We start from the raw sequence: 25,489 nt of genomic DNA on the forward strand, positions 1-25,489 counted from the left end.
TTTGTAATTTCTCTTTGAGTGTCCCGGTCGTAATTTATATTCCCTGTGTCCCGGTCGTCATTTGTGTCCCGGTGTCCCGGTCTGTAATTTTTATTCAAACAATCCCTGTGTCCCGGTCGTCATTTATATATCCCGCCTGTGCCCCCGGCGTCCCCGTTGTAGTTGTGTCCCTGTGTCCCGGTCGTCATTTATATTCCCTGTGTCCCGGTCGTGATTTGTGTCAAGCGCCACCCCAACACCTAGTTGGTGGGGCGCTTCGCGCCACCCCCCTAGCCCCCCGCGCGCGTAAGTCGTTACGCGCCATATTAGTTACGCGCCATTGTAGTTGTGTCCCTGTGTCCCACCTGTGAAGAGAGATAGATTTTTTTAGAAAGTCCACATCAATAAAAAAATAGTTCTTTAAACAACCCACTACCAATGAAAGGTGTCTTCTTTTTTGCCAGCATGTAAGAGATTTTGAAAGAGGCAATGGTGGACTTCTTAGAATTTTCCTCACATCTTTTGAAAATATCCTGTTTTGCAGTTAGACATCAATTTTTCAAATTAACCAAACAATATTCCTCCCAGTCCCAGTGTTAAAATTATAGGTTTGTTGTCTTATACTCGGTCCAGTCATTTTCGGCCTAAAGATGTAAAAAATAAATCAAAACACTGTGTGCATGCATATTGTCAAAAGGACTTGTCTAAAGAATGGATTTGGGTATTTTAGTTGGAACTTTCGGAGAATACTTAAACGGGAAGATCAATTGACAGCAAGGTAATATGCATATTATTACACTTCTACCATTGTTATTTTTCCTAATACTACTACTGCTACTGTATAATGGAACAACTGTATAAGGAACAACTAATGCAACATGAAAAGATAAAATGGAGGAAGAGTACTCTCGAGTGACTCTAGCGACTTCGTACTGTGACCACTTGGAATTTGTGACATAGCATTTGCACACTTTAGCACAAAAATAATTAAACTAATCACCGCCAACATGACGAAAGATTTAAATCGGTGGTGTTAGGCTTCCCCCTTCCCCCAAAAAGTTCCCTCTCGGAAAATACTGAAAATACTAAAAGACAATGGCAAATGATTGGAGACGACAAAATCATTAAGCACAGTTATACTTACTGCACGGATGGCAATACTACTGGAAACAAGCATGTGATCAAGGCTAGACAATGATCTCGAGGGGTGTATAAATATAAAATATAAAATCATATGTTGTTATAATTATATTATACATATATAATATATATATAAAATTAGCAAATTTGAGTGGAAGAGCACTTTCATTTGGAATCAGGCTAAGAAGCAGAGCCGTACGTGAATTATCAATTTTTAACAAGCCACAATTAAAGTCCTCCAACAACACCCAATGGAGATGCGAGGCTCTAATTTCAATCCCACATTTTTCCAATTTCTTGTATGCTAGCACAAATTCCGTTTTGTCTTTTTAAAACTTATCTCTCTTTAGTTTTTCAGCAGGTACACATTCACAATGACAATGTCGTCCCCTTTCAGTGCAAGGAAATTTCAGTACAAGCAAACAGAACCTAGTTAGTAGACTATGCCTATTTATTATTGTAGCAGGTCCACCTTATGGGTACTCTTGTTTTTATGGTTTTTTTTTCACAGAAACATAGTGGAGCACATGCGATGTCCACTGTCGTACGTGAGCACATGTCCACTTCCAGTGCAAGGAAATGGTCGGTTTTTGCAAACAGTTCCTAGTTAGTATGCCTATTTATTATTGTAGCAGGTCCATCTTATGGGTGCCCTTTTTTTAGGTTTTTTTTTCACAGAAACATAGTGGAGCACATGCGATGTCCACTGTAGTACGTGAGCACAAGTCCACTTTCAGTGCAAGGAAATGGTCAGCTTTTGCAAACAGTTCCTAGTTAGTATGCCTATTTATTATTGTAGCAGGTCCATCTTATGGGTGCCCTTGTTTTTAGGTTGTTTTTTTTTTCACAGAAACATAGAGGAGCACATGCGATGTCCACTGTCGTACGTGAGCACATGTCCACTTTCATTGCAAGGAAATAGTCAGTTTTTGCAAACAGTTCCTAGTTAGTATGCCTATTTATTATTGTAGCAGGTCCATCTTATGAGTGTCCTTGTTTTTAGGGTTTTTTTTTCACAGAAACATAGTGGAGCACATGCGATGTCCACTGTCGTACGTGAGCACATGTCCACTTTCAGTGTAAGGAAATGGTCAGCTTTTGAAAACAGTTCCTAGTTAGTATGCCTATTTATTATTGTAGCAGGTCCATCTTATGGGTGCCCTTGTTTTTAGGGTTTTTTTTTCACAGAAATATAGTGGAGTACATGCGATATCCACTGTCACTTGTGAGCACATGTCCACTTTCAGTGCAAGGAAACGGTCAGCTTTTGCAAACAGTTCCTAGTTAGTATGCCCATTTAATATTGTAGCAGGTCCATTTTATGGGTGCCCTTGTTTTTAGGTTTTTTTTTTCACAGAAACATAGTGGAGCACATGCGATGTCCACTGTCGTACGTGAGCACATATCCACTTTTAGTGTAAGGAAATGGTCAGTTTTTGAAAATAGTTCCTAGTTAGTATGTCTATTTATTATTGTAGCAGGTCCATCTTATGGGTGCCCTTGTTTTTAGGGTTTTTATTTCACAGAAATATAGTGGAGTACATGCGATATCCACTGTCACTTGTGAGCACATGTCCACTTTCAGTGCAAGGAAATGGTCAGCTTTTGCAAACATTTCCTAGTTAGTATGCCTATTTAATATTGTAGCAGGTCCATCTTATGGGTGCCCTTGTTTTTAGGGTTTTTTTTTTCACAGAAACATAGTGGAGCACATGCGATGTCTCCACTGTCACTTATGAGCACATGTCCACTTTCAGTGTAAGGAAATGGTCAGCATTTGCAAACAGTTGCTAGTTAGTAGGCATATTTATTATTGTAGCGGGTCCATCTTATGGGTGCCCTTGTTTTTAGTTGTTTTTTTTTTTCACAGAAACATAGTGGAGCACATGCGGTGTCCACTGTCGTACGTGAGCACATGTCCACTTTCAGTGCAAGGAAATGGTCAGTTTTTGACAACAGTTCCTAGTTAGTATGCCTATTTGTTATTGTAGCAGGTCCATCTTATGGGTGCCCTTGTTTTTAGGTTTTTTTTTTTACAGAAACTTAGTGGAGCACATGCGATGTCCACTGTCGTACGTGAGCACATGTCCACTTTCAGTGTAAGGAAATGGTCAGTTTTTGAAAACAGTTCCTAGTTAGTATGCCTATATATTATTGTAGCAGGTCCATCTTATGGGTGCCCTTGTTTTTAGGTTTTTTTTTTCACAGAAATATAGTGGAGTACATGCGATATCCACTGTCACTTGTAAGCACATGTCCACTTTCAGTGCAAGGAAATGGTCAGTTTTTGAAAACAGTTCCTAGTTAGTATGCATATTTATTATTGTAGCGGGTCCATCTTATGGGTGCCATTGTTTTTAGGTTTTTTTTTTCACAGAAACATAGTGGAGCACATGCGATGTCCGCTGTCGTACGTGAGCACATGTCCACTTTCAGTGCAAGGAAACGGTCAGCTTTTGTAAACAGATCCTAGTTAGTATGCCCATTTACTATTGTAGCAGATCCACCTTACGGGTGCCCTTGTTTTTAGGTTGTTTTTTTTTTCACAGAAATATAGTGGAGCACATGCGATGTCCACTGTCGTACGTGAGCACATGTCCACTTTCAGTGCAAGGAAATGGTCAGTTTTTGCAAACAGTTCCTAGTTAGTATGCCTATTTATTATTGTAGCAGGTCCACCTTATGGGTGCCCTTGTTTTTAGTTTTTTTTTTCACAGAAACATAGTGGAGCACATGCGATGTCCACTGTCGTACGTGAGCACATGTCCACTTTCAGTGCAAGGAAATGGTCAGTTTTTGCAAATAGTTCCTAGTTAGTATGCCTATTTATTATTGTAGCAGGTCCATCTTATGGGTGCCCTTGTTTTTAGGTTTTTTTTTCACAGAAACATAGTGGAGCACATGCGATGTCCACTGTCGTACGTGAGCACATGTCCACTTTCAGTGCAAGGAAATGGTCAGTTTTTGCAAACAGTTCCTAGTTAGTATGCCTATTTATTATTGTAGCAGGTCCATCTTATGGGTGCCCTTGTTTTTAGGTTTTTTTTTTTCACAGAAACATTGTGGAGCACTTGCGATGTCCACTGTCGTACGTGAGCACATGTCCACTTTCAGTGCAAGGAAATGGTCAGTTTTTGCAAACAGTTCCTAGTTAGTATGCCTATTTATTATTGTAGCAGGTGCATCTTACGGGTGCCCTTGTTTTTAGGTTTTTTTTCACAGAAACATAGTGGAGCACATGCGATGTCCACTGTCGTACGTGAGCACATGTCCACTTTCAGTGCAAGGAAATGGTCAGTTTTTGAAAACAGCTCCTAGTTAGTATGCCTATTTATTATTGTAGCAGGTCCATCTTATGGGTGCCCTTGTTTTTAGGGTTTTTTTTTTTTCACAGAAACATAGTGGAGCACATGCGATGTCCACTGTCGTACGTGAGCACATGTCCAATTTCAGTGCCAGGAAATGGTCAGCTTTTGCAAACAGTTCCTAGTTAGTATGCATATTTATTATTGTAGCGGGTCCATCTTATGGGTGCCCTTGTTTTTAGTTTTTTTTCACAGAAACATAGTGGAGCACATGCGATGTCCACTGTCGTACGTGAGCACATGTCCACTTTCAGTGCCAGGAAATGGTCAGCTTTTGCAAACAGTTCCTAGTCAGTATGCCTATTTATTATTGTAGCATGTCCACCTTATGAGTACCCTTGTTTTTAGGGTTTTTTTTTCACAGAAATATAGTGGAGCACATGCGATGTCCACTGTCACTTGTGAGCACATGTCCACTTTCAGTGCAAGGAAATGGTCAGCTTTTGCAAACATTTCCTAGTTAGTATGCCTATTTAATATTGTAGCAGGTCCATCTTATGGGTGTCCTTGTTTTTAGGTTTTTTTTTCACAGAAATATAGTGGAGCACATGCGATGTCCACTGTCACTTGTGAGCACATGTCCACTTTCAGTGCAAGGAAATGGTCAGCTTTTGCAAACATTTCTTAGTTAGTATGCCTATTTATTATTGTAGCAGGTCCATCTTATGGGTGCCCTTGTTTTTAGGTTTTTTTTTCACAGAAACATAGTGGAGCACATGCAATGTCCACTGTCGTACGTGAGCACATGTCCACTTTCAGTGTAAGGAAATGGTTAGTTTTTGAAAACAGTCCTAGTTAGTATGCCTTTTTATTATTGTAGCAGGTCCATCTTATGGGTGCCCTTGTTTTTAGGGTTTTTTTTTCACAGAATATAGTGGAGTACATGCGATATCCACTGTCGTACGTGAGCACATGTCCACTTTCAGTGCCAGGAAATGGCCAGCTTTTGCAAACAGTTCCTAGTCAGTATGCCTATTTATTATTGTAGCATGTCCACCTTATGGGTACCCTTGTTTTTAGGGTTTTTTTTCACAGAAATATAGTGGAGCACATGCGATGTCCCCTGTCACTTGTGAGCACATGTCCACTTTCAGTGCAAGGAAATGGTCAGCTTTTGCAAACATTTCTTAGTTAGTATGCCTATTTATTATTGTAGCAGGTCCATCTTATGGGTGCCCTTGTTTTTAGGGTTTTTTTTCACAGAAATATAGTGGAGTACATGCGATATCCACTGTCGTACGTGAGCACATGTCCACTTTCAGTGCCAGGAAATGGCCAGCTTTTGCAAACAATTCCTAGTTAGTATGCCTATTTATTATTGTAGCAGATCCACCTTATGGGTGCCCTTATTTTTATGGTTTTTTCACAGAAATATAGTGGAGCACATGCGATGTCCACTGTCACTTGTGAGCACATGTCCACTTTCAGTGCAAGGAAATGGTCAGCTTTTGAAAACAGTTCCTAGTTATTATGCCTATTTATTATGGTAGCATGTCCACCTTATGGGTACCCTTGTTTTCAGTTTTTTTTCACAGAAACATAGTGGAGCACATGCGATATCCACTGTCACTTGTGAGCACATGTCCACTTTCAGTGTAAGGAAATGGTCAGCTTTTGCAAACAGTTCCTAGTCAGTATGCCTATTTATTATTGTAGCATGTCCACCTTATGGGTGCCTTTGTTTTTATGGGTTTTTTTTTCGCAGAAATATAGTGGAGCACATGCGATGTCCACTGTCACTTGTGAGCACATGTCCACTTTCAGTGCAAGGAAATGGTCAGCTTTTGCAAACATTTCCTAGTTAGTATGCCTATTTATTATTGTAGCAGGTCCACCTTATGGGTGCCCTTGTTTTTAGGGGTTTTTTTTCACAGAAACATAGTGGAGCACATGCGATGTCCACTGTCACTTGTGAGCACATGTCCACTTTCAGTGCCAGGAAATGGACAGCTTTTGCAAACAGTTCCTAGTCAGTATGCCTATTTATTATTGTAGCATGTCCACCTTATGGGTGCCTTTGTTTTTATGGGTTTTTTTTTCGCAGAAATATAGTGGAGCACATGCGATGTCCACTGTCACTTGTGAGCACATGTCCACTTTCAGTTTAAGGAAATGGTCAGCTTTTGCAAACAGTTCCTAGTTAGTATGCCTATTTATTATTGTAGCAGGTCCACCTTATGGGTGCCCTTGTTTTTAGGTTTTTTTTTTTTGTTTTTTTTTCACAGAAACATAGTGGAGCACATGCGATGTCCACTGTCACTTGTTAGCACATGTCCACTTTCAGTGTAAGGAAATGGTCAGCTTTTGCAAACAGTTCCTAGTTAGTATGCCTATTTGTTATTGTAGCAAGTCCACCTTATGGGTGCCCTTGTATTTAGGGTTTTTTCACAGAAATATAGTGGAGCACATGCGATATCAACTGTCACTTGTGGGTACTATATCGAGTAGTTTCATACTGTCAGTAGAGAGGAAATATTCTTATGTGCATATAATTCCTCTACTAAGGCAAAGTTTCTTGACTACGGCGAATTTTACATTGAGGCTAATTTTTAGGCTCCATGATACGAAGCATTTTTAATATAAGCCTCAACCAGTTTAAACAGGTTGGCCTGTCGGCTTCATACTTTTGTTTTAGGGGCAGTTAGGATGGTGGCGCGTGTGTTTGGTGCTTTGACAGTTCAAAAGGTGAATCGGGTTCTGGCACGGGATTTCTTTTTCTGCTCTGTTGAAACTTTGAGGGGGGAATGGCCGTGTTTCTTGGCCTTTTTATAGTATGTAGGCATGTGGCCGATTTCATAACCATTGAAGCAACTTTCTGGGAGATAAATAAATTCTTGTATTCTGAAGTGTCAAAGTCAATTATGATCGGCATTTTTGTGACAGTATCAAGGGCATCTCTGCTTGGGAAATACCGCTTGAAAATGCGGGATTTCCCAGATTGTTCACCTTTCTCACAACCCGCTATTAGACTTTGCAGTACCGATTTCAGCGAAGGAGGGTTTGTAGCAACTACAGGGTAAGACAGCTTTGTGGGGGTGTTTGGTTCGATCCAGAAACTGGTTTTAGTAAAAAACTGTTCGTCACCTTTATTCACCCGTTCCATGAAGCCTTCAAAACGACACATATCATTTACTCAGGTTGTTACGCATGTCGTATAACGTTAGTAGGCTAAAAAATGACGTGTTTAGGTAGTCGTATAACGTCAAAAAATGACGTTTCCTATAACCATGGTAGGCTAAAAAATGACGTGTGTAGGTAGCCATATAACATCAATAATGACGTGTCGTATAACTTTGGTAGGCTAAAAAATGACGTGTGTAGGTAGTCGTATAACGTCAAAAAATGACGTGACGTGTAGCTTTGGTAGGCTAAAAAATGACGTGTGTAGGTAAGTCGTATAACGTCAAAAAATTACATGTCGCATAACTTGTTAGGCTTAAAAATGACTTTTGTAGGTAGTTGACGCTTTTATTTAGCCGATTTGGCAAAGAATTTTACAATATACAAGACATTTTCTGAAACCTTAACTGATTTCCAATAGGATTCTAGTTGGCCAGATTTCAGTTGGATAAATTGTTTTACACTCAGTATGTTATCTCTGAAGAAAACTTCAGTGTAATTGATGTTTTATTGCTTCTTGCATTGCTTTCGAAACAAAATTTACCACAGTATTTTAAACCATGTTTTCCGTGCCCGTCTTTTAGTTTCATCAAGCCACGATTGTAAATCCAGAAAACAGTCCGAAGGGTGAGACAAGTCCCTAATTAAGTGTTCGTTATTTCAGTGATAAAATATTTCATATACCAAAAAGCAAGACCAGGGTAGATTCCTGCTACTTATTTCCCGCAGTTTAAGGGAGATACCACTCCCGGTAGGTACGACGGCACTGGCAACAGGACCCCCCCCCCCCTCTTCTGCTCGCCTATTAGTGAAATTGACAAAAATAATTAATCACTCAAAGAATTCGATAATTATTCTCTAGTATTATCCCTCACTACTATAATGCTGAGTAAGGCTTTTAAGATAGGTCAGGAACCATAATCTTTTACCAAATATTGCAAAAACTAACTAGGACTACAATTCTCTGGGACTACAATTCCCTGAAAAAGCTCACTGGTTTGATAATGTTAATGGGATGTCCAATTCAAGAGAGATATGTTCACTGGAACACTGAATCAAAACGTAGCTAGCTATTAGATTTAATATGTTGCAAATTATGTTCGAGGAAGTTGAGATCCGTCTGGTAATAAAATGACATCACAAGCACTCCTGGGGTATTATGTAATTCATGCTCTTGAAATGTAAATAAACATGACAGAGCTCATATGAATCTTTTTTTTTCCAAAATTAAGAATCTAAACGTATTTTATGGTCTATCTAACAACATTCTTCGCTGTCCCATTGTCTGTGCATATAAATAGATTGTCAGGTTTACTGACTCTTGAACATGCAACATTTGTGTCCCGGTGTCCCAGTTTGTAATCTCTCTTTGAGTGTCCCGGTCGTCATTTATATTCCCTGTGTCCCGGTCGTCATTTGTGTCCCGGTCTGTAATTTCTATTCGAACAATCCCTGTGTCCCGGTCGTCATTTATATATCCCGCCTGTGCCCCCGGCGTCCCCGTTGTAGTTGTGTCCCTATGTCCCGGTCGTCATTTATATTCCCTGTGTCCCGGTCGTGATTTGTGTCCGGGTGTCCCAGTCTGTAATTTCTCTTTGAGGTTCCCGGTCGTCATTTATATTCCCTGTGTCCCGGTCGTCATTTGTGTCCCGGTGTCCCGGTATGTAATTTCATCAGTTGACAAACATGACGTCAGTCGACAAACAATTTCATGACGCATACAGCTCAATCCTTATAATGACGTAAGTCGACAAACATGACGTCAGTCGACACACAAACATGACGTCACTCGACACACACACACAGGCAACTTATTTATATATATATAGATTTAATTAAGATTTACTTCTGTGCAAATGTATTAGTAACGTTTCGATTATTAACGACTGAAACAGGATTAATCGAGAGCGTGCTTTATTGCTTAACTTGGCAATACTTGTGAAAATATTGCACTTCCCTAAATTTAAAAAATTTGAAACAACTTCGTGATTTTCAAACAACCAAACGAAAATCCTACAGAAACCTGTAAATTTTTACAGGGATTGAATTGTTTAGAGGATCTTTCCGTGGGGAGAGGGAACTTTTTCCTGGACATAAAACCGGATTTCCAGACATTAAGTAAAATATGATTAGAAATAAAGTGAAAAAAAACAATTTTTTCAGCTGAAAGTAATGAGCAACATTAAAACTTAAAACGAGCAGAAATTATTACGTATATATACCTCGCTCTTTAAGCTAAAGTTTGAATAATTGTCCCATTTCTTTAATAACACAAGGATTGTTTAATTAGAGGAATAAGAAGCTTTTTTTTCAAGTACTAAAAAACTTTAATTTGAAGAGCGTGGCATTGAGGAGGGGGTAACCTTGAACCATGGTAAGTTGCGACGCCCTGAAAAAAAGTTTTAATCAGCAAAATTTTTTTCTTAAAAATTTTGTGGAAAATGGGTTGCTCAAAGCTTCAAATTATCTTTTTCAGTTGATTGTTGTTAGCCACGAGACACTCAAAGGAGGGCAAAGGGTGAATGAGAAGCGATTAGAAAAGGGTCTTTCACCATTGAAACTCCATCGAATACCCTTAATTGAGGACACAAATAAAGAACCAGGAGATGAAGATAAAATGAGCTCCAGCTCTCTACGGAAGAAGAAACTTGGCACTAGAATTAAACCGTTTCAAGTGAGTTGCTTAATTTTTTATAATTCAAGACGCACAATTAAATCTCTAATTCTGCCACCATGTCATTGAACAATGGGGTAGGGCTGGTAATCCTGTGAATACTAATAGTGTCTAATAATCCCGCGCTCTCTGCTAGAGGGAGACATAGCAACCATGTCTTTTCTTTGAAGATGTTGAATTATTAAGATTTCCTATTTTTTCTTAGTAACTAGCGATAGCAAACTGCTTATATCATTTTTGATTATGTATAATCTTTTGTCATATAGGGCCAACGAGGTTCTCTGGCTTACATGTATTCACTGGCTTTTCCTGGATTGAAAGCCAACTCTTGATTCTTGTCATCCCCATCTAGAAGTGGTTCATCTATCATTTGATGAATATTTCATCCTCAACCAGAGCACCGGCATATTTACTAGATGTTGCTCGATTGAATGTCAAAACAAGAACTTTCTGCAAGAGGGAGTCAGCCATGGAAGTGAAGTACTCCCTCCTTTTCCAATTAGAGTATTAGTCCTGATGAAAGGCAGTTATAGTGATTGTAGATGACTTCTTTAATTTTTTTTTTAAATTAAATTAAGTTGAGAATCAGAGGATTGCAGCCGTCCAACATCAGGCTGTTTGAGCCTTCCCCAGGGCGGTTGTGTGTATTTATAGTTTTTGTAATTTAGTAGTTAATAAAGAGAGAGTTCATTCTAAAAAAAAAGATGGTTCTTAAAAAGTTGAAAGTGTAACAGAAAAAACGGTCCTTCGACCTCCCTCCCCCCGGCTGTCGGCAGGCATGAATCTAAGCTTTCTCTTGCCTTTTTTTCTTTCTAAGCAAATGTGTAATACACTTCAGCTTTTGAATCAAGGAAATACAATACTCTTTGTAAACTAAGGACACTTTGTAAGGTAAACTAAGGACACACTTTGTAAACTAATGTAAACTAAATGTAAACTAACAAACTAAATGTAAAGTTTACATGTGTAAACACATGTAAACTAAGGACACTTTGTAAGGTAAGGACACATGTATGTAAAACTTGCAATGCAAATTCAATGTAAATATTTTATAAGATAATGTTTTCATAAATATTTGATAAGATTCAGTATCAGATACTCTTTTTGATGGATAGAAAAGCCCTTCTAAAATATTTTGAAAGCTAGCAAGATCTGAAACTTGTCCAACAAGAAAGTATCCGGTTAACAATCATTGCCAAGTTACACAGTTTTGTTTTAAAGGAAAGAATTCTTCCTTTAAGCAGGAGCTGATATTTGGGGGGGGGGGGGCGATACACCCCTCTAGATTTTGAAAAATATCTTTTTTGGTCTTTTATTGGAAAAAAACGTGATTCCCCCTTAATGGTAAAAATACATTTGTTTAATTTTCATTGAAAAGGATACCTTGCACCTCCCCTAGCATTTTAGTGAACCAGCAACCCTCCCTTCAAGGAATTATTTGAAACCCCCTCCTAGGCAAAGGGTACTTATTATAGGTAGCGGTATTTTTGTGAAGTATCGTGTTGTGTACAGATTCTGGAAGCAACATTTTGTAGTCAAGAATCACTCCTGGTGAATTCAAATTTCACTCCATCAAAACAAAAGCCTGATTTTAACAAAAACCGTCTGAAACTCCCCTCCCCCCATTACAATGTCTGTTTAGGTCCACAGTAAATTGTTTAATCCAATCCATTGCCTGTTTTCAGTCATTGTTGAATCTCACAAAGCTAAAGCTGTGGCAGTGCTTCCACTATCCCCGAATTTTCGGGGATTTCCCCGAAAATCAGGAAAAATCCCCGAAAAAAAATGACGTTCCCCGAATCCCCGAAAATTCCCCGAATTTCTTTCTTTTCCCTTAATCTACCCGAAAATAGAGTTATTGGAAGGGTCACTGTTCGTTCCACAATTTTAATACAATTTTGCAACTTTATACTATGGTACGCTGGCGAACATATGATATTGAAAACTCCATTTTGCAAACCAAAATGGGAATGAAACAATTGGATGCGGGCTCCTCCTCTTTTATTGTGAATAGGAATGGAAAAAATGTTGTCATATGTTAAGGCTGATGCAACTAGTAAAGAAGAAGCTACGATTATCTCTAGACTTTACATTTAATAGTAAGCTAATTTTGTCACATTCTTCCAATTTTTCTAGCTGTATATCGTTTTTTAAATCGCTCATTCTATTTTGATTTTGGAACACCAAAAACAAAATACTTTGAAGTGACTTTTATTGCTTTATTTTACATGATAATAGACCAAATATCTGATGATTTTATCTCTATTCAGCATTTAAGGTTCTATGTAAATATGGCAGTCATCAGATAGTTCATGGGTACAGACTGTAACTCTGTACCCATGCATGTACAGGAGAACGTGGCTCATTAGCAGCGGCAGATCCATGGGAGGAGGAGCAGGGGGCGCACACCCCCATGTGAGGTGGTGGATTCGTGTTTGGAACATTTGCTCTGATTTGGGTTGGGACGAAAGTTATTTTTTTTTAACTGGTTTTTAATAGGTTTTTAATTAGTACGACTGTTTCTTTTTGCAAACAAGTTTGAAACAAGGTTTTAGTCACTTTGTGCGGTTCTGTCTGTATTACCACAAAAGCCAACTGGGAGGCGAAAATCTTCATTTCGTAATAAAAAGGAGGGGAAATTTAAAATCCTAACTTCGTAGGCTGTCGAAATGATATTTCAGTATTGTGCTGTCACAACGGGGTTGAAAAGCAAAATATTAACGTTTTTTACTGTCAAAAATTTGTTTTCAAATTTTGCTAAGACACTGAGGTGAAGAAATTGATATCATTATTTTTTTTGGCTGTTTGTTTCGGTTTTTAGGTTTGCTTTTTTGCAAAGCAGGGTGATTTTTTCAACAATATTGTTCTTAGGGATTTGAATAATAGAAAGTAAATGTTTGAAAAGTGCAAAAATTATTACCTTAATTACCTTAATTCGCACTTCAGAGCGATAAGGTCCAATGGATTTGTTTTGCTCTGTGAGTGATGATGACTGACATCTGTTACTGATATGGATCTTGCCAGCAGTATTTCCAGTTCCTGCATGACCACTCGCTATCCAGTGACTTCTTGAAAGTTATAGGTGAGGTTGCTGACACTGTAGACTCGGAGAGGAATTCCAGTCATTGACAATTCTTTAGGAGAAGAAGTTTTGACGCATTCTAGTGTTCACATGGCATTTAGGAAGTTTCTTTGAATGGCCTCTTGTATGGGATTGGTAGGACATATTCAGGTTGAGGGGACTAGATGTGTCATTAGAGAGTTTATGGGTAAGCAGCATGTCACCTCGTCTGCGGCGGTACACCAGAGTGGGTAATTTGAGTTTTTTTAGTCTTTCATCGTAGGGGAGGTCTTTCAGCCCATTTATAACCTTGGTGGCACGCCTCTGCACGCCCTCAAGAAGTCTCGTGTCGCCTTTATATTGGGGAGCGGCTATGCAGTTTCCAAAGTCAAGGTTCGGTCTTATGATGACCTTATAAAGTTTAAGAAAGACTTTGGGTGATCTGCTTGTAATTGACCTCTTGAGTAGGCAAAGTCCTGCATTAGATTTAGAAACCAAATTCCTTATATGGGAGTGGAACTTGAGCTGATTATCAGCTCCCTTTCTTCATTGTACATAAGTCCCTGATTATAAGTCCTTTCCTTCATTGTGGGTTTGAAGATCAATCCTTGTTCGCTTCTCAGGATCCCACATTGAGTACACTGCGTTTTCATTCTTTGGTCCAAAGTGCAAGACGCAGCATTTGCTGATGTTGAATGACAGTAGCCACTCTTCAGCCCACTCGTTGATGTGGTCAAGATCGGCTTGGAGGCATGCGCTGTGTGCTGGACCGAAAAGCTTAGAATCATCGGCAAATAGTGTGATATTATTGCTGACCCTGGTGACTAAATCATTGATGTAAATCAAGAAGAGGGTTGGGCCAAGGACTGTACCTTGTGGAACACCACTGATGATATTACAAGGTTTGGAGTACATCCTCTGACCACCTGATCCAAACAGTCTGACCCTCTGTATGCGTTTAGTGAGAAAACACATGAGCCAATCGACCGTCATCTGGTTCAGGCCTGCAGAGAGAAGCTTTATGCAAAGCCTTCTGTGGGGGACCTTGTCAAACGCTTTAGATAAATCAAGGAGAATCAGGTCGACAGGTATACCAGCGTCGAGGAGCTTGGTAATGATATTATAAGTTTCAAGTAGATTCGTTTCCACCGACTTATTGCGACGGAATCCATGTTGGTTATTAGAAATTATCATGTGGGTTGTAAGATGGTCATGGAACGCATCATTCACGATTCTCTCAAGAAGCTTAGCAACGACGGACGCTAGGCTTATTGGTCTGTAATTTTCCGCTCTCGATTTATCCCCTTTCTTGAAAATGGGGGCCACATGTGCCTCTTTCCAATCAGATGGAATAGTGCCGGAATTAAGCGAGGATTGGAAGATGTTTGTAAGGGGTGCAGTGATGATGCATGCAGCTTCTTTCAGTAACCTTGGATGAATGTTGCCTGGTCCAGCAGATTTGTTGATCTCATTTTTGGATTTTGGTGAGGAAATGGTGACCACTTTACTGCCTATTTTCATCAAATTAAAGCTGTGTATTATATGACATATCACCTCCTCTGTTCATCTTAAAATATTAAAACCTAGGCCAAACTCTTCAGGAATTTAATGAAAGTTCTTATAAATATATACTTAAAACTAAGTATTTGAGTCGAAATATTCCTTCCAAGGTTGGAGTAATCATTTAAGAAAAATACATTTTTGAAAAACTGTTTATAAAAGAAGGTAAATAATTGTGTGTTTATCTTTTTTATATAGCTTGTATAGACGGGTCTCTGAATCCTCATTTTGAATCAGAAGAATGGCATTGATTTTTTTTCAAACATTTTCTAATAAAATGTTAATAAAAAGTAGAAATTCATGCAGCTTGAGCTAACCACGGAAATGGAATGCAACTACAATATTACTTCAGAATTTCTCACCTTCTCAATATCAACGAATCACAAAATATAGTTATGTTTTTGTATTGTTCTTATTTAGTGGTTGCATAGATTTGTCCATAAAATTGTCTAAACTGCTATATATACCACTGAGGATTTTTATACTTACTTTGATACATTCCATCCAATCATATTTCCACGATTAGTTATTCTATAAATCAAAAATTTTACAGGACATTTTTTTTTACTTAATGCTATATCTGAGTCAAATTTCAAATTTTTATATTTGTGCTTAACAGACGTATCGAGATTTAAACGTTTGAAATGAATATCAGAAAATATCAAGATTAAATAATAATAATTAGAAATCTACCACAGCTTGAAACCCTGACAATTTAAATCACCAATCTATACCTATCAAATACAAAAACAACCAACCCTTAATAATTTGTTTTTTAAGGAGTATTTCGACTCGTTTACTTAGTTTGAATCAAATACCTATATGCATCTTCATTAGAGTTCATATTTTTCAGACGATTTTGGTCTTTATTCAAACATTTTTGGATGAATAGAAGAGAAAAAGTCAACTTCGCCGACTAAAGTATTGCGAGAGTAACACTTTGGTTTTGTTTCTTCGCCATCGATCAGTAATCATATGATCAACGGCTATTCCTCAGCGTTGAAAAAAAAACAACAACAAAATAGTATCGAAAGAAGGGACTAAATTGACTTTGCAGCCAGTTGACCTTTATCCTTTTCAATCGTAGACATCGTGACGGATGAAAACTTGGAACAATATCTTATATAATCTAGTTGGTATTATAAAGCTATCTGTAACTTTTCAGAATTAAAATACCATCGGTGACACTAATTATTAAAAAACTACCTCACTGTTTTACGTTATCGTTTGTACCCGTTGCGTAAACACTTAATTCTGTCAGATTTAAAGAGATCGAATACAATGTGCACCAATTTACACAAATTTCTAGCCCAAAGTGAATAGATTCTTTCTTACAAGTCCCTCTCCCGTGATAGACATCAAGTTCACTGGAAACAAATAAATGGGTACACCAACTAGCAAAAGTTGCAAACTCCTCATCACTGAAGATGATCGTAGCCCAATAGCCGATTATTATTTACAAGTCCCCTACATGTCTTACCCCTGGAAACAAATTGGTTTAACCATCAAATACACCGGAAACAAATAATAGGTACACCAACTACCAAAATTAGCAAACCCCTCATTGCCGAAGATGATTATGAACTAACACCCGTTTCTCGCCCAAAGTGAACCGATTCTTACTTATAAGTCCCTCTCCTGTGATAGGTATCAAGTTCACCGGAAACAAATAACTGGGTACATCAGCTAGCATAGTTGCAAACCCCTCATCGCTGAAGTTGACTGTTGCCTAACAGCAGGTTATTACTTACAAGTCACCTCCATGTCTTACCACTGGAACTAAATTGGCTTTACCATCAAATACACTAGAAACAAATAATAGATACACCAACTAGCAAAAGTTGATAGCCCCTCATTGCCGAAGTTCATTATTACCTAACAGCCGACTTTTGCTTACCATTCCTCTATATGTCTCACAATTTGTATCGGCCTACATTTCGTTTCAGTGTGTACCTTACTACTGAAGTTGTCAACCCCTTGAAACTTCCAAACTGGTATACCTCATGAAGAAATTTTGTACCAAAAAATGAATGTCATATACTTTGATCAGCTCATCAAGAGCTATCGATTGCCGTCGAAAAAAAATTCTATCTGTCTTAGTTCAAAAGTTGATTTTTTTTTTGCCGTAGGCCAACTTTCTAACGTCACCACTTAGAAAGGAGCAAAGGATAGGCTCCAATTTCTTTAGCAATGAGAGAACTTTTAAATTTTATTAGGCACATCTGATACCATTTCTCTACCGCAATCTCAAGTCCGAAAAATCGAATGATAAACTCAGCTGAAATCACGAACATAAATGGGTAGAAATTAATATGGCAGCACTTTCGGACCCGTGGGAAAATATCACATTTTTGCTTCTGTAAATTTTTCTATTTATCACTCAAAGAAGACATATTGGCTGTGGGGCCGGCTAGCTGCCGCATATATTTAACACTTAAAGATTTTAGTCCATCTTCAATATGAAAGTGGTGCCTGCCTGCCTGCCTGCCTGCCTGCTAGAACGGAGCTATCGACTCGAAAGAAGAAGCATGGTTTGATGAAATGAAAGCTTGGCTGCACAAGTTTAGATGCTCCCCTCTGACATAGGCTACATAACTCCGCTTCACTTCGCACACCATAGGCTCTGGCTCGTGGACAAGCAAAACCCATCCTTTTTGGTCCCAGGCAAGAGTTCTGCTGAGCTTTCCAAAATGTAATGTCATATTCATCAATCCGGCTGGAGGTCCACACTTTCCGTAAAAACCGCACAGGTTAGACCCTTACCAGTTTCCTGGAATAAGCTGAGATTGGCGGCATAGGAAAAAAAAACGGGACAAAACCAAAGTGTTGCTCTCGCAACACAATGAAGAGCTCTAAACTGATATGACTCTAGACTGCCAGGACTAGCCATTACAAACATTCACCTAAATATCAAACAGTTCGTGGTAACGAACTGTAGTAAGGAGCGACCCGGCTCAATAGAAACCAAAACTCTAAAAAATGGAATTTTGATACCAATAGCTACATCAAAAGAATTGCATTGTAATGCTGATTTTAAATATATAAGTTTTATCAAGTTTAGTCTTACGCATCAAAAGTTACGAGCCTGAGAAAATTTGCGTTATTTTAGAAAATAAGGGGAAACACCCCCTAAGAGTCATAGAATCTTAACGAAAATTACACCATCAGATTCGTATCAGAAAACCCTACTGTAGAAGTTTCAAGCTCCTATCTACAAAAATGTGGAATTTTGTATTTTTTGCCAGAAGGCAGATCACGGATGCGTGTTTATTTGTTTTTTTTCCAGGGGTGATGGTATCGACCCGGTTGTCCTAGAATGTTGCGAGAGGGCTCATTCTAACGGAAATGAAAAGTTCTAGTGCCCTTTTCAAGTGACCAAAAAAATTGGAGGGCACCTAGGCCCCCTCCCACGCTAATTATTTTCCCAAAGTCTACGCATCGAAATTCTTTTTGGTCGGGGGGAGGGGTTGAGAAGAGGGGAATATGCTGGGGGAACTTTCCATCATGGAATTTGTCATGGGGGAAGAAAATTTCCATGAAGGGAACGCAGGATTTACTAGCATTATTTAAAAAAAAAACAATGAAAAAATAAATATGAAAAAGTTTTTTTCAGCTGGAAGTAAGGAGCAGCATTAAAACTTAAAACGAACAGAAATTATTACCCATATGAGGGGCTCACCTCCTCCTAATACCTCACTCTTTACGCTAGTGTATTTTTAGTAATGTCAGCTATTTATTCTACGGCATTTGTGATTCAGGGGTCATTCTTAATGAATTGGGACAAAATTTAAGATCTAGTGTAAAGAGAGAGGTACTGACGAGGGGGCGAACCCTCTCATATGTGTAATAAAAACATGAAAATAAAAAATTCTTTGCGTAAGCTAATTTATAAGTTACACATATCTTTTACTAATAAAAAGATTTGTTATAAATTAAAAGTTCTAGTTGCCTTTTTAATTAACCAAAAAATTGGAGGGCAACTAAGCTTCCTCCCCCGCTCTTTTTTATCAAAATCATTCGATCAAAATTATGAGAAAGCCATTTAGCCAAAAAAAATACAAATTTTGTTTTAATTATTCCTCCGCGGAGAGCCAAAATCAAAACATGCAATGATTAAAAAACGTTCAGAAATTTTAAAAAAACAAGTTTTTTTCAACTGAAAGTAAGGAGTGACATTAAAACTTAAAACGAACAGAAATTACTTCGTATATGAAAGGGGCTGCTTCCTCATCAACGCCCCGCTCTTTACGCTAAAGTTTGACTCTTTCTCTCAACTCTTCTTTTTAAAACAGTAAAAAACTTTAGCGTAAAGAGCGGGGCGTTGATGAGGAAGCAGCCCCTTTCATATACGAAGTAATTTCTGTTCGTTTTAAGTTTTAATGTCGCTCCTTACTTTCAGTTGAAAAGACTTGTTTTTTTTTATTTGATTGAGGTAGGCAACGACTTTTTAATAAATAGATGTGGCGGGAGTTGAAATTGAGAAATAGACTTTTTTCTTATAAAAGTGTAAATTCTTTAATTTAAGTGAAATATATCGAACTTTAAAACATGGAAAGATACGCTACGTTGTTATGAAAAGTAGAATTTTGTTTAGTTTTCGTCAAAGTTGACACTGCTTATTAAAACACTATTTTCAAAAACTCAAAACTCTCGTTTTAAATGTTTTCTATGCATTTTTATCTATAGTGGTCAAAAGTGTTAAGGCCAAAAATTATGCAGAAAATATTAAATATCATTTTTTTATAGATGATGAACAGCTTTTTATTGTTTTTTTTTTATGGCGGGATGGTTTTTATAACTTACTATTTTTGTATCAATATTTTTGTACCATTTCAGTTTCAACAGCTTTATTAGAACTTTAACCCTCACCAGGTTTTGGATTAGATTATGACCATTTCCACTACCTACTTACGGGCATAGTTGTCAAGCTTCCCTTTAAATTGCAGGCATTTCTTTGTTCTCAAGTTTATCAGAGCAACCTATTATGCGCGCCCCCCTAAAGAAAATCCTGGATCCGCCCCTGCTCAATAGTAACCGAAACTCTAAAAAACAACAGACATATCAAAAGGATTGACTTATTATGCTGGTACCAAATATATAAGATACTTTAAGTCCAGTGTTACTCTTCAAGGACTACAAGCCTGAGACAATTTACTTAATTTTTGAAAAAGGGGGAAAATACTCCATAAAAATCACAAAGATCCTTAACAAAAATAGCACCATCAGATTCAGCGTATCAGAGAACGTAATTGTACAGGGTTAAAGTTCCTATCTGCAAAATGTGGACTTTCCCAGAACATGTATTTTTCTATATGGATGGCAACTATGCCCCCTTCCGAGCCTTTTCCCCCCTCCCTAAATCGTTTGATCAAAATTTAGAGATACCGTAGCCATTTTGTTCAGCATAGTTGAGAGACCCAATAACTTTGCCTTTGAAGGTAATTTGACCTCCCACAGCACCTTGGGAAAGGTCTTGAAAATATATAATTTGTCCATTGTTTACGTATAATATCTGCTATTTGGAAGTATGCATTCTTTTTTCGGGTAATGGATTGAACTTTCTGCAAGAGGATTTTCCGCAGGGACAACTTTCCATTGGGAAGCAATTTTCGGGAGATAAAATTTGAGGGGAAACTTTATACTGAGGGATTGGCCAGGATGTGTTTGGGGAATTCCCAAACAAAATTCTTTTTATTTATTTTAAGTTTTTTTAAAACTTAGGTGTGGAGATGTTAAGGGTAATTGTCCGGGATAAATTTTGAAAGGTACTGAATGGTCTAGACGATTTTTCTGGGGAGAAGAATAATTTTTCCGTGGAGGTGGAGCTGGATTTCCTGGCATTAAAAAAAAAACATTTGAAATAAAATGAAAGTTTTTTTGTCTGAGATTATGATTAAGGAGCAACACTAAAATGAAAAAAATATATTACATATATGAATGGGATTGTCCCCTCTTGCTTTACGCTTAAGTTTGAATTTAGTCCCGATTCTGTAAGAACGACTCCCGAAACATAATTGTAGTTTAAACAGAACAGTGAGAAGCTTAAGTACTAAAATCATCAGCGTGAATAGTCGGGTGTTCAGAGGAGGCAATCCCCTTATTATGTTATTGTTTCTATTCGTTTTAATTATTACTGTCGCTCCTTGCTTTCAGGTGATTTTTTTCATAAATTGCTGGTGTAAGTTCATGTTTGCTTGCCGAAGAATATTTATTAATTTGAGAAATCATTGCACTTGATATTGCTGCGTTTGCAATTATTGCCTTTCTATGCTTTAGTTTTGTCGTCTTTCTAAAAATAAATGACATAAAAGTCTTGTTTTCGGGCTAAGAGAATAAAGCAGCAAAGGCAATATAAAACCTAAAGCAACAAAGTTTCAGCGTGTATTCAGCCTATTTTTTTTGTCTGAAAACAGTTTTGAGGTTTTGTCCGTAATATCAGCAATAATCGTTTTTAGCTATAGGTTCAAAAAAAAACTATACGGGTTCCAATCCCGTACTCTGGCTCTAAAACCTACTCTGTTAAAAACTTGATTTACTACGCGGACCTAAGCCCTACTTGAGCTTGAAAATGAAGCTATAACCAATTTTGGCAACCAAATTTTTGGCAACGAAATTTTATTTTGAACGTGCCCCCGAAAATCCCCCGAATCTTGAAGACTTGTCCCCGAAAACTCCCCGAATTTTTAAAACTTTTCCCCGAATTTTGAGATTCAAGAGTGGAAGCACTGAGCTGTGGGTTCGTTACGAATTTTTCAGGCGAAGTCACCCGTGTTTATGACTTTTTTCCTTAATTTTTTCAGGGAAAGACAAATCTTGTGAAGAAAAAGCTGTCTTCAGTTGGCCAACTTCGCCGAAAAAAGCCATAATGACAGGGCTAGACAGGGCTTAGCGCCCATGACTTTAAATAAACCATTCCTAGAGGAATTGCAGTACATTTCTGGTCACAGGCAATTTCTTGAAACAAAAAAAACTGCGGTTTTTTTGTTTGTTTACTCAACCTTTATCAATGACTGATAAAGTCATTAATGATATTAATGAGTCATTAATGACCAGTCATAAGTGACTGGGATCAACAGGATTAGTGCTTTTTTGACGCTTTTGAAGATATGTCACATTGACACATTATACCTCAGTTAATTTATTTAAATTATCAAAAAGGTCTATATATGAGTCTAAAATTGCACAGATATCATCTGTTTGCAAGAGACTAGCCTCCAACAGTTCAGACTGTTCAATTTACCCAGAAATAACTGTTTTCATAAAGATACTAAGAGGAAAAGTAACGAAGTTGTGAAGGATGCCATTAAACATTTCCCATTGCCATTGATTTTTTATAACTGTCAAAACAACCATCAGTCCATCTATACCCTGGTAAACAATCTATACTCTGGAAAACAGATCAATATCATCCTTTTCTTCATGCCACACATCTCTAACACTAGTGGACATAAATTTTATGTTGTGAAACTTATTCTTTACGAGGATGATGTTGGTCATCAGCTCCAGTTATCCTAAATCTACAATTGATTGTGATGATAAAAACTGATAAGATCCTTCAGAGCAATTGCTGGCGTATAGGGCGTCGAATTGACGTTTCAGTTGAGGAGTCTTTTACAGGTAAGCTTGTCGTCCAACCTTGCTGCAGCGAGGATAGATCCCTCGGCCTCGTATTGCTAAGCCAAGCATCAATCCACTGTCCTACCAATTGATAATTATGATGATATCATGATGATTTACGATAATATTGCCATGATACAATGCTTGTACTGTTGGTTATTTATGATTCGATTTGGACGCGTCAAAGAATTCCAAGATCTTATGAAAATCAGGTAAATCTTAAAGATCTGAAAGAATTCTAAGATTTTAGCAATACTCACTTGTAAATCCAATAGATTTCCAAGGTTTTCTGATACCATCTTTGTTTTCAGATCAAAGTTCTTTATTTTCAGATCAACCCAAAGCCTCAAATAATAAATAGGGGTTTCATTTGCATAAAACATAGAAACAAACGCCTCTATCCTGTGGAGGGTGACAATTTCTCAGCGTTATTTAAAGAACAATCAGCAATTAAATAAAAGAACAAGTTTTTTTTCATCGACAAAAATAAGAAGGAAGAAGAAGAAAAAAAGGCGAAGATAAATTCCGAACTATCACCGAAAGGGTGACTATTTCCCAGCATTATTTAAAGAACAATCAGCAATTAAATAAAAGAACAAGTTTTTTTCATCGACAAAAATAAGAAGGAAGAAGAAGAAAAAAAGGCGAAGAAAAATTCCGAATTGTCACCGAAAGGATGACAATTTCCCCGTATTAATTTGAACAACAATCAGGAATTAAATAAAAACCAAGTTTTTTTTCATTGACTAAAATAAGAAGGAAGAAGAAGAAGAAGAAAAGGCGAAGAAAAAGTAAAAGGGAAGTAGCGCGGCTCTACCTGAACTTGGTATGACGCAAAAACTAATAAAAATGTAACTTATCCCATCATCTTTCTTTCACTACCACCCTTTAAATAACAAGACAACACAAACAAATGATAAATCACTCCGGAGAGAAAAAACCGCTAAGGAAAACATAATCGCTAAATCACAGATATTTTAACTTTAAATAACGCTGAATCATATAGACAAGTGTCTATTTAACCATATTGGGGAAATCAAATAGTTTGTGGCAACGAACTAAGTAACGCGCGATGTGACTCAATAGTAACCGAAACTCAAAAGAACAGAATTTTGATATCAATAAATACGTCAAAAGAATTGGCTTATCATGCTGATTCCTGATATATAAGATTCATGAAGTTTAATGTTTCCCATCAAAGGCTGCGAGTGTGAGAAAATTTGCCTGATTTTCTGAAAAGGGGTAAACGCCCACTAAAGCTAAGGAATCTTAATGAAAAGGAAACTGTCAGGTTCAGTGTATCAGGGAACCCTACTGTAGATCTTTCAAGCTCCAACCTACAAAAATGTGAAATTTTTTGTTTTTTTTTGCCAGAAGAAAGATCACGGATGCGTGTTTATTTTTGTTCTTATTATTTTTTTTCCTAGGGGCTATCATATCGAACCAATGCTCCTATAATATCAGGAGAGAGGTTTCTCGCTCATTCGAATGAATATTAAAAGCTCTAGTGCCCTTTTTAAGTGACCAAAAGATTGGTGGGCAGCCAGCCCCCTCCTGCCCCCCTTCCCCCAAAGTCGGCCGATGAAAATTTTGAGATAGCTGTATAATTCAGCATAGCTGAATTGCACAATAACCATGCCTTTGGGGACAACCTGACACCCCCTAGCCCCTAGGGAAAGGTAATTTAGTAATTAAATTTGCCTATTGTTTACGTATAGTTTTTATTATTGGGAATTATGCATACATTTTTAGTTGGAGGGGGGGATGGGTGAATTTGATGCTTGGGGATTTTCCACAGGAGAATTTTCCATGGGGAGAAAAGTTTCAGGAGGTGAACTTTTCAGCGGAAATTAGTCAGTGATTGATTTTTCTAGAATTCATATACGAAATTTTTTATATTTGTCTTAATTTTTCTTCGCTGACTCAATTTTACATGTGAAGATGTTAAGGGTAATTGCCCGGGATAAATTTTTGCCGGGATTAAATTGTCTAGGGGATCTTTCCGTCTGGGTGGGGGGGTCCGTGTAGAGGATGACAATTTCCAAGTATCATCTAAGACTAATCAGGAATTAAATAAAAAACAATTTTTTATAAACTGAAAGTAAGGAGCAACATTATAACTCGTAATAACGCGATTCCTCGCTCTTTACGCTAAAGTTCTACTTTTTGTCCCAATTCCTTAAGAACGACTACTGAAACACAATGGTCGTTTAATTAGAACAATAAGAACCTTTTCCAAAAAATACTAAGAAACTTGAGCTTGAAGAGTTGAACTTGCAGTTGAAAAAACATATTTTTTTAAAATTCAATTTCTAGATTGAATTCTTTTGACAAGCCTAATTTTTTTTTAAGATACTAACACTTCTGGACTTCAACGAATATGGTTCAGCGTGAGTCTTAGTTTACAAGATAATACTCCTTTCCTTGACTTGATGCCACTAATTTCTTTAAATAAGGCCATATAATGGTTACCAGTATTTTCTACTGGGCTGTGGCCTATTGGCAGCATTATCCATCAGAAATGGCTTGATTACCCATGGCTTGACTAGTTTATATTGATAACTAGCTGTTGGGGTGGGGCTTCGCGTCACCCCAACACCTAGTTGGTGGGGGCGCTTCGCGCCCCCCAAGCCCCCCTTCGCGCGTAAGTCGTTACGCGCCATTGTAGTTGTGTCCCTGTGTCCCACCTGTGAATATATATATATATATATATATATATATATATATATATATATATATATATATATATATATATATATATATATGTTTTAACTATGTAAAACTTGCGAATATACAACATTCTTCGCTGTCCCATTGTCTGTGCATATAAATAGATTGTCAGGTTTACCGACTCTTTAACATGCAATATATAATTGTCCATGGGAAAAACAATCCGTATTCAGATCTATACCTCATTATTCTAATGATCGCCCTTGAGCTTTGTTGATGGTGATTGTTAATCGAACATTCCCT

General features: G+C 37.6%; 1 protein-coding gene across 1 annotated transcript in view; it reads left to right on the forward strand.

Annotated features, from left to right (window-relative positions):
• Positions 1-6,757: 6,757 nt before the first annotated feature.
• Positions 6,758-25,489, forward strand: part of LOC136039166 (bifunctional coenzyme A synthase-like) — a 40,468-nt gene continuing 21,736 nt past the window's right edge. The window contains exons 1-2 of the mRNA XM_065722676.1: positions 6,758-6,804; positions 10,081-10,278. Coding sequence (XP_065578748.1) covers positions 6,778-6,804; positions 10,081-10,278 — 225 coding nt within the window. The 5' untranslated portion in view covers positions 6,758-6,777. The remainder of the gene's footprint in view (positions 6,805-10,080; positions 10,279-25,489) is intronic.

The sequence above is a fragment of the Artemia franciscana genome, chromosome 19, assembly GCF_032884065.1.
Source record: "Artemia franciscana chromosome 19, ASM3288406v1, whole genome shotgun sequence".
Lineage (NCBI taxonomy): Eukaryota > Metazoa > Arthropoda > Branchiopoda > Anostraca > Artemiidae > Artemia > Artemia franciscana.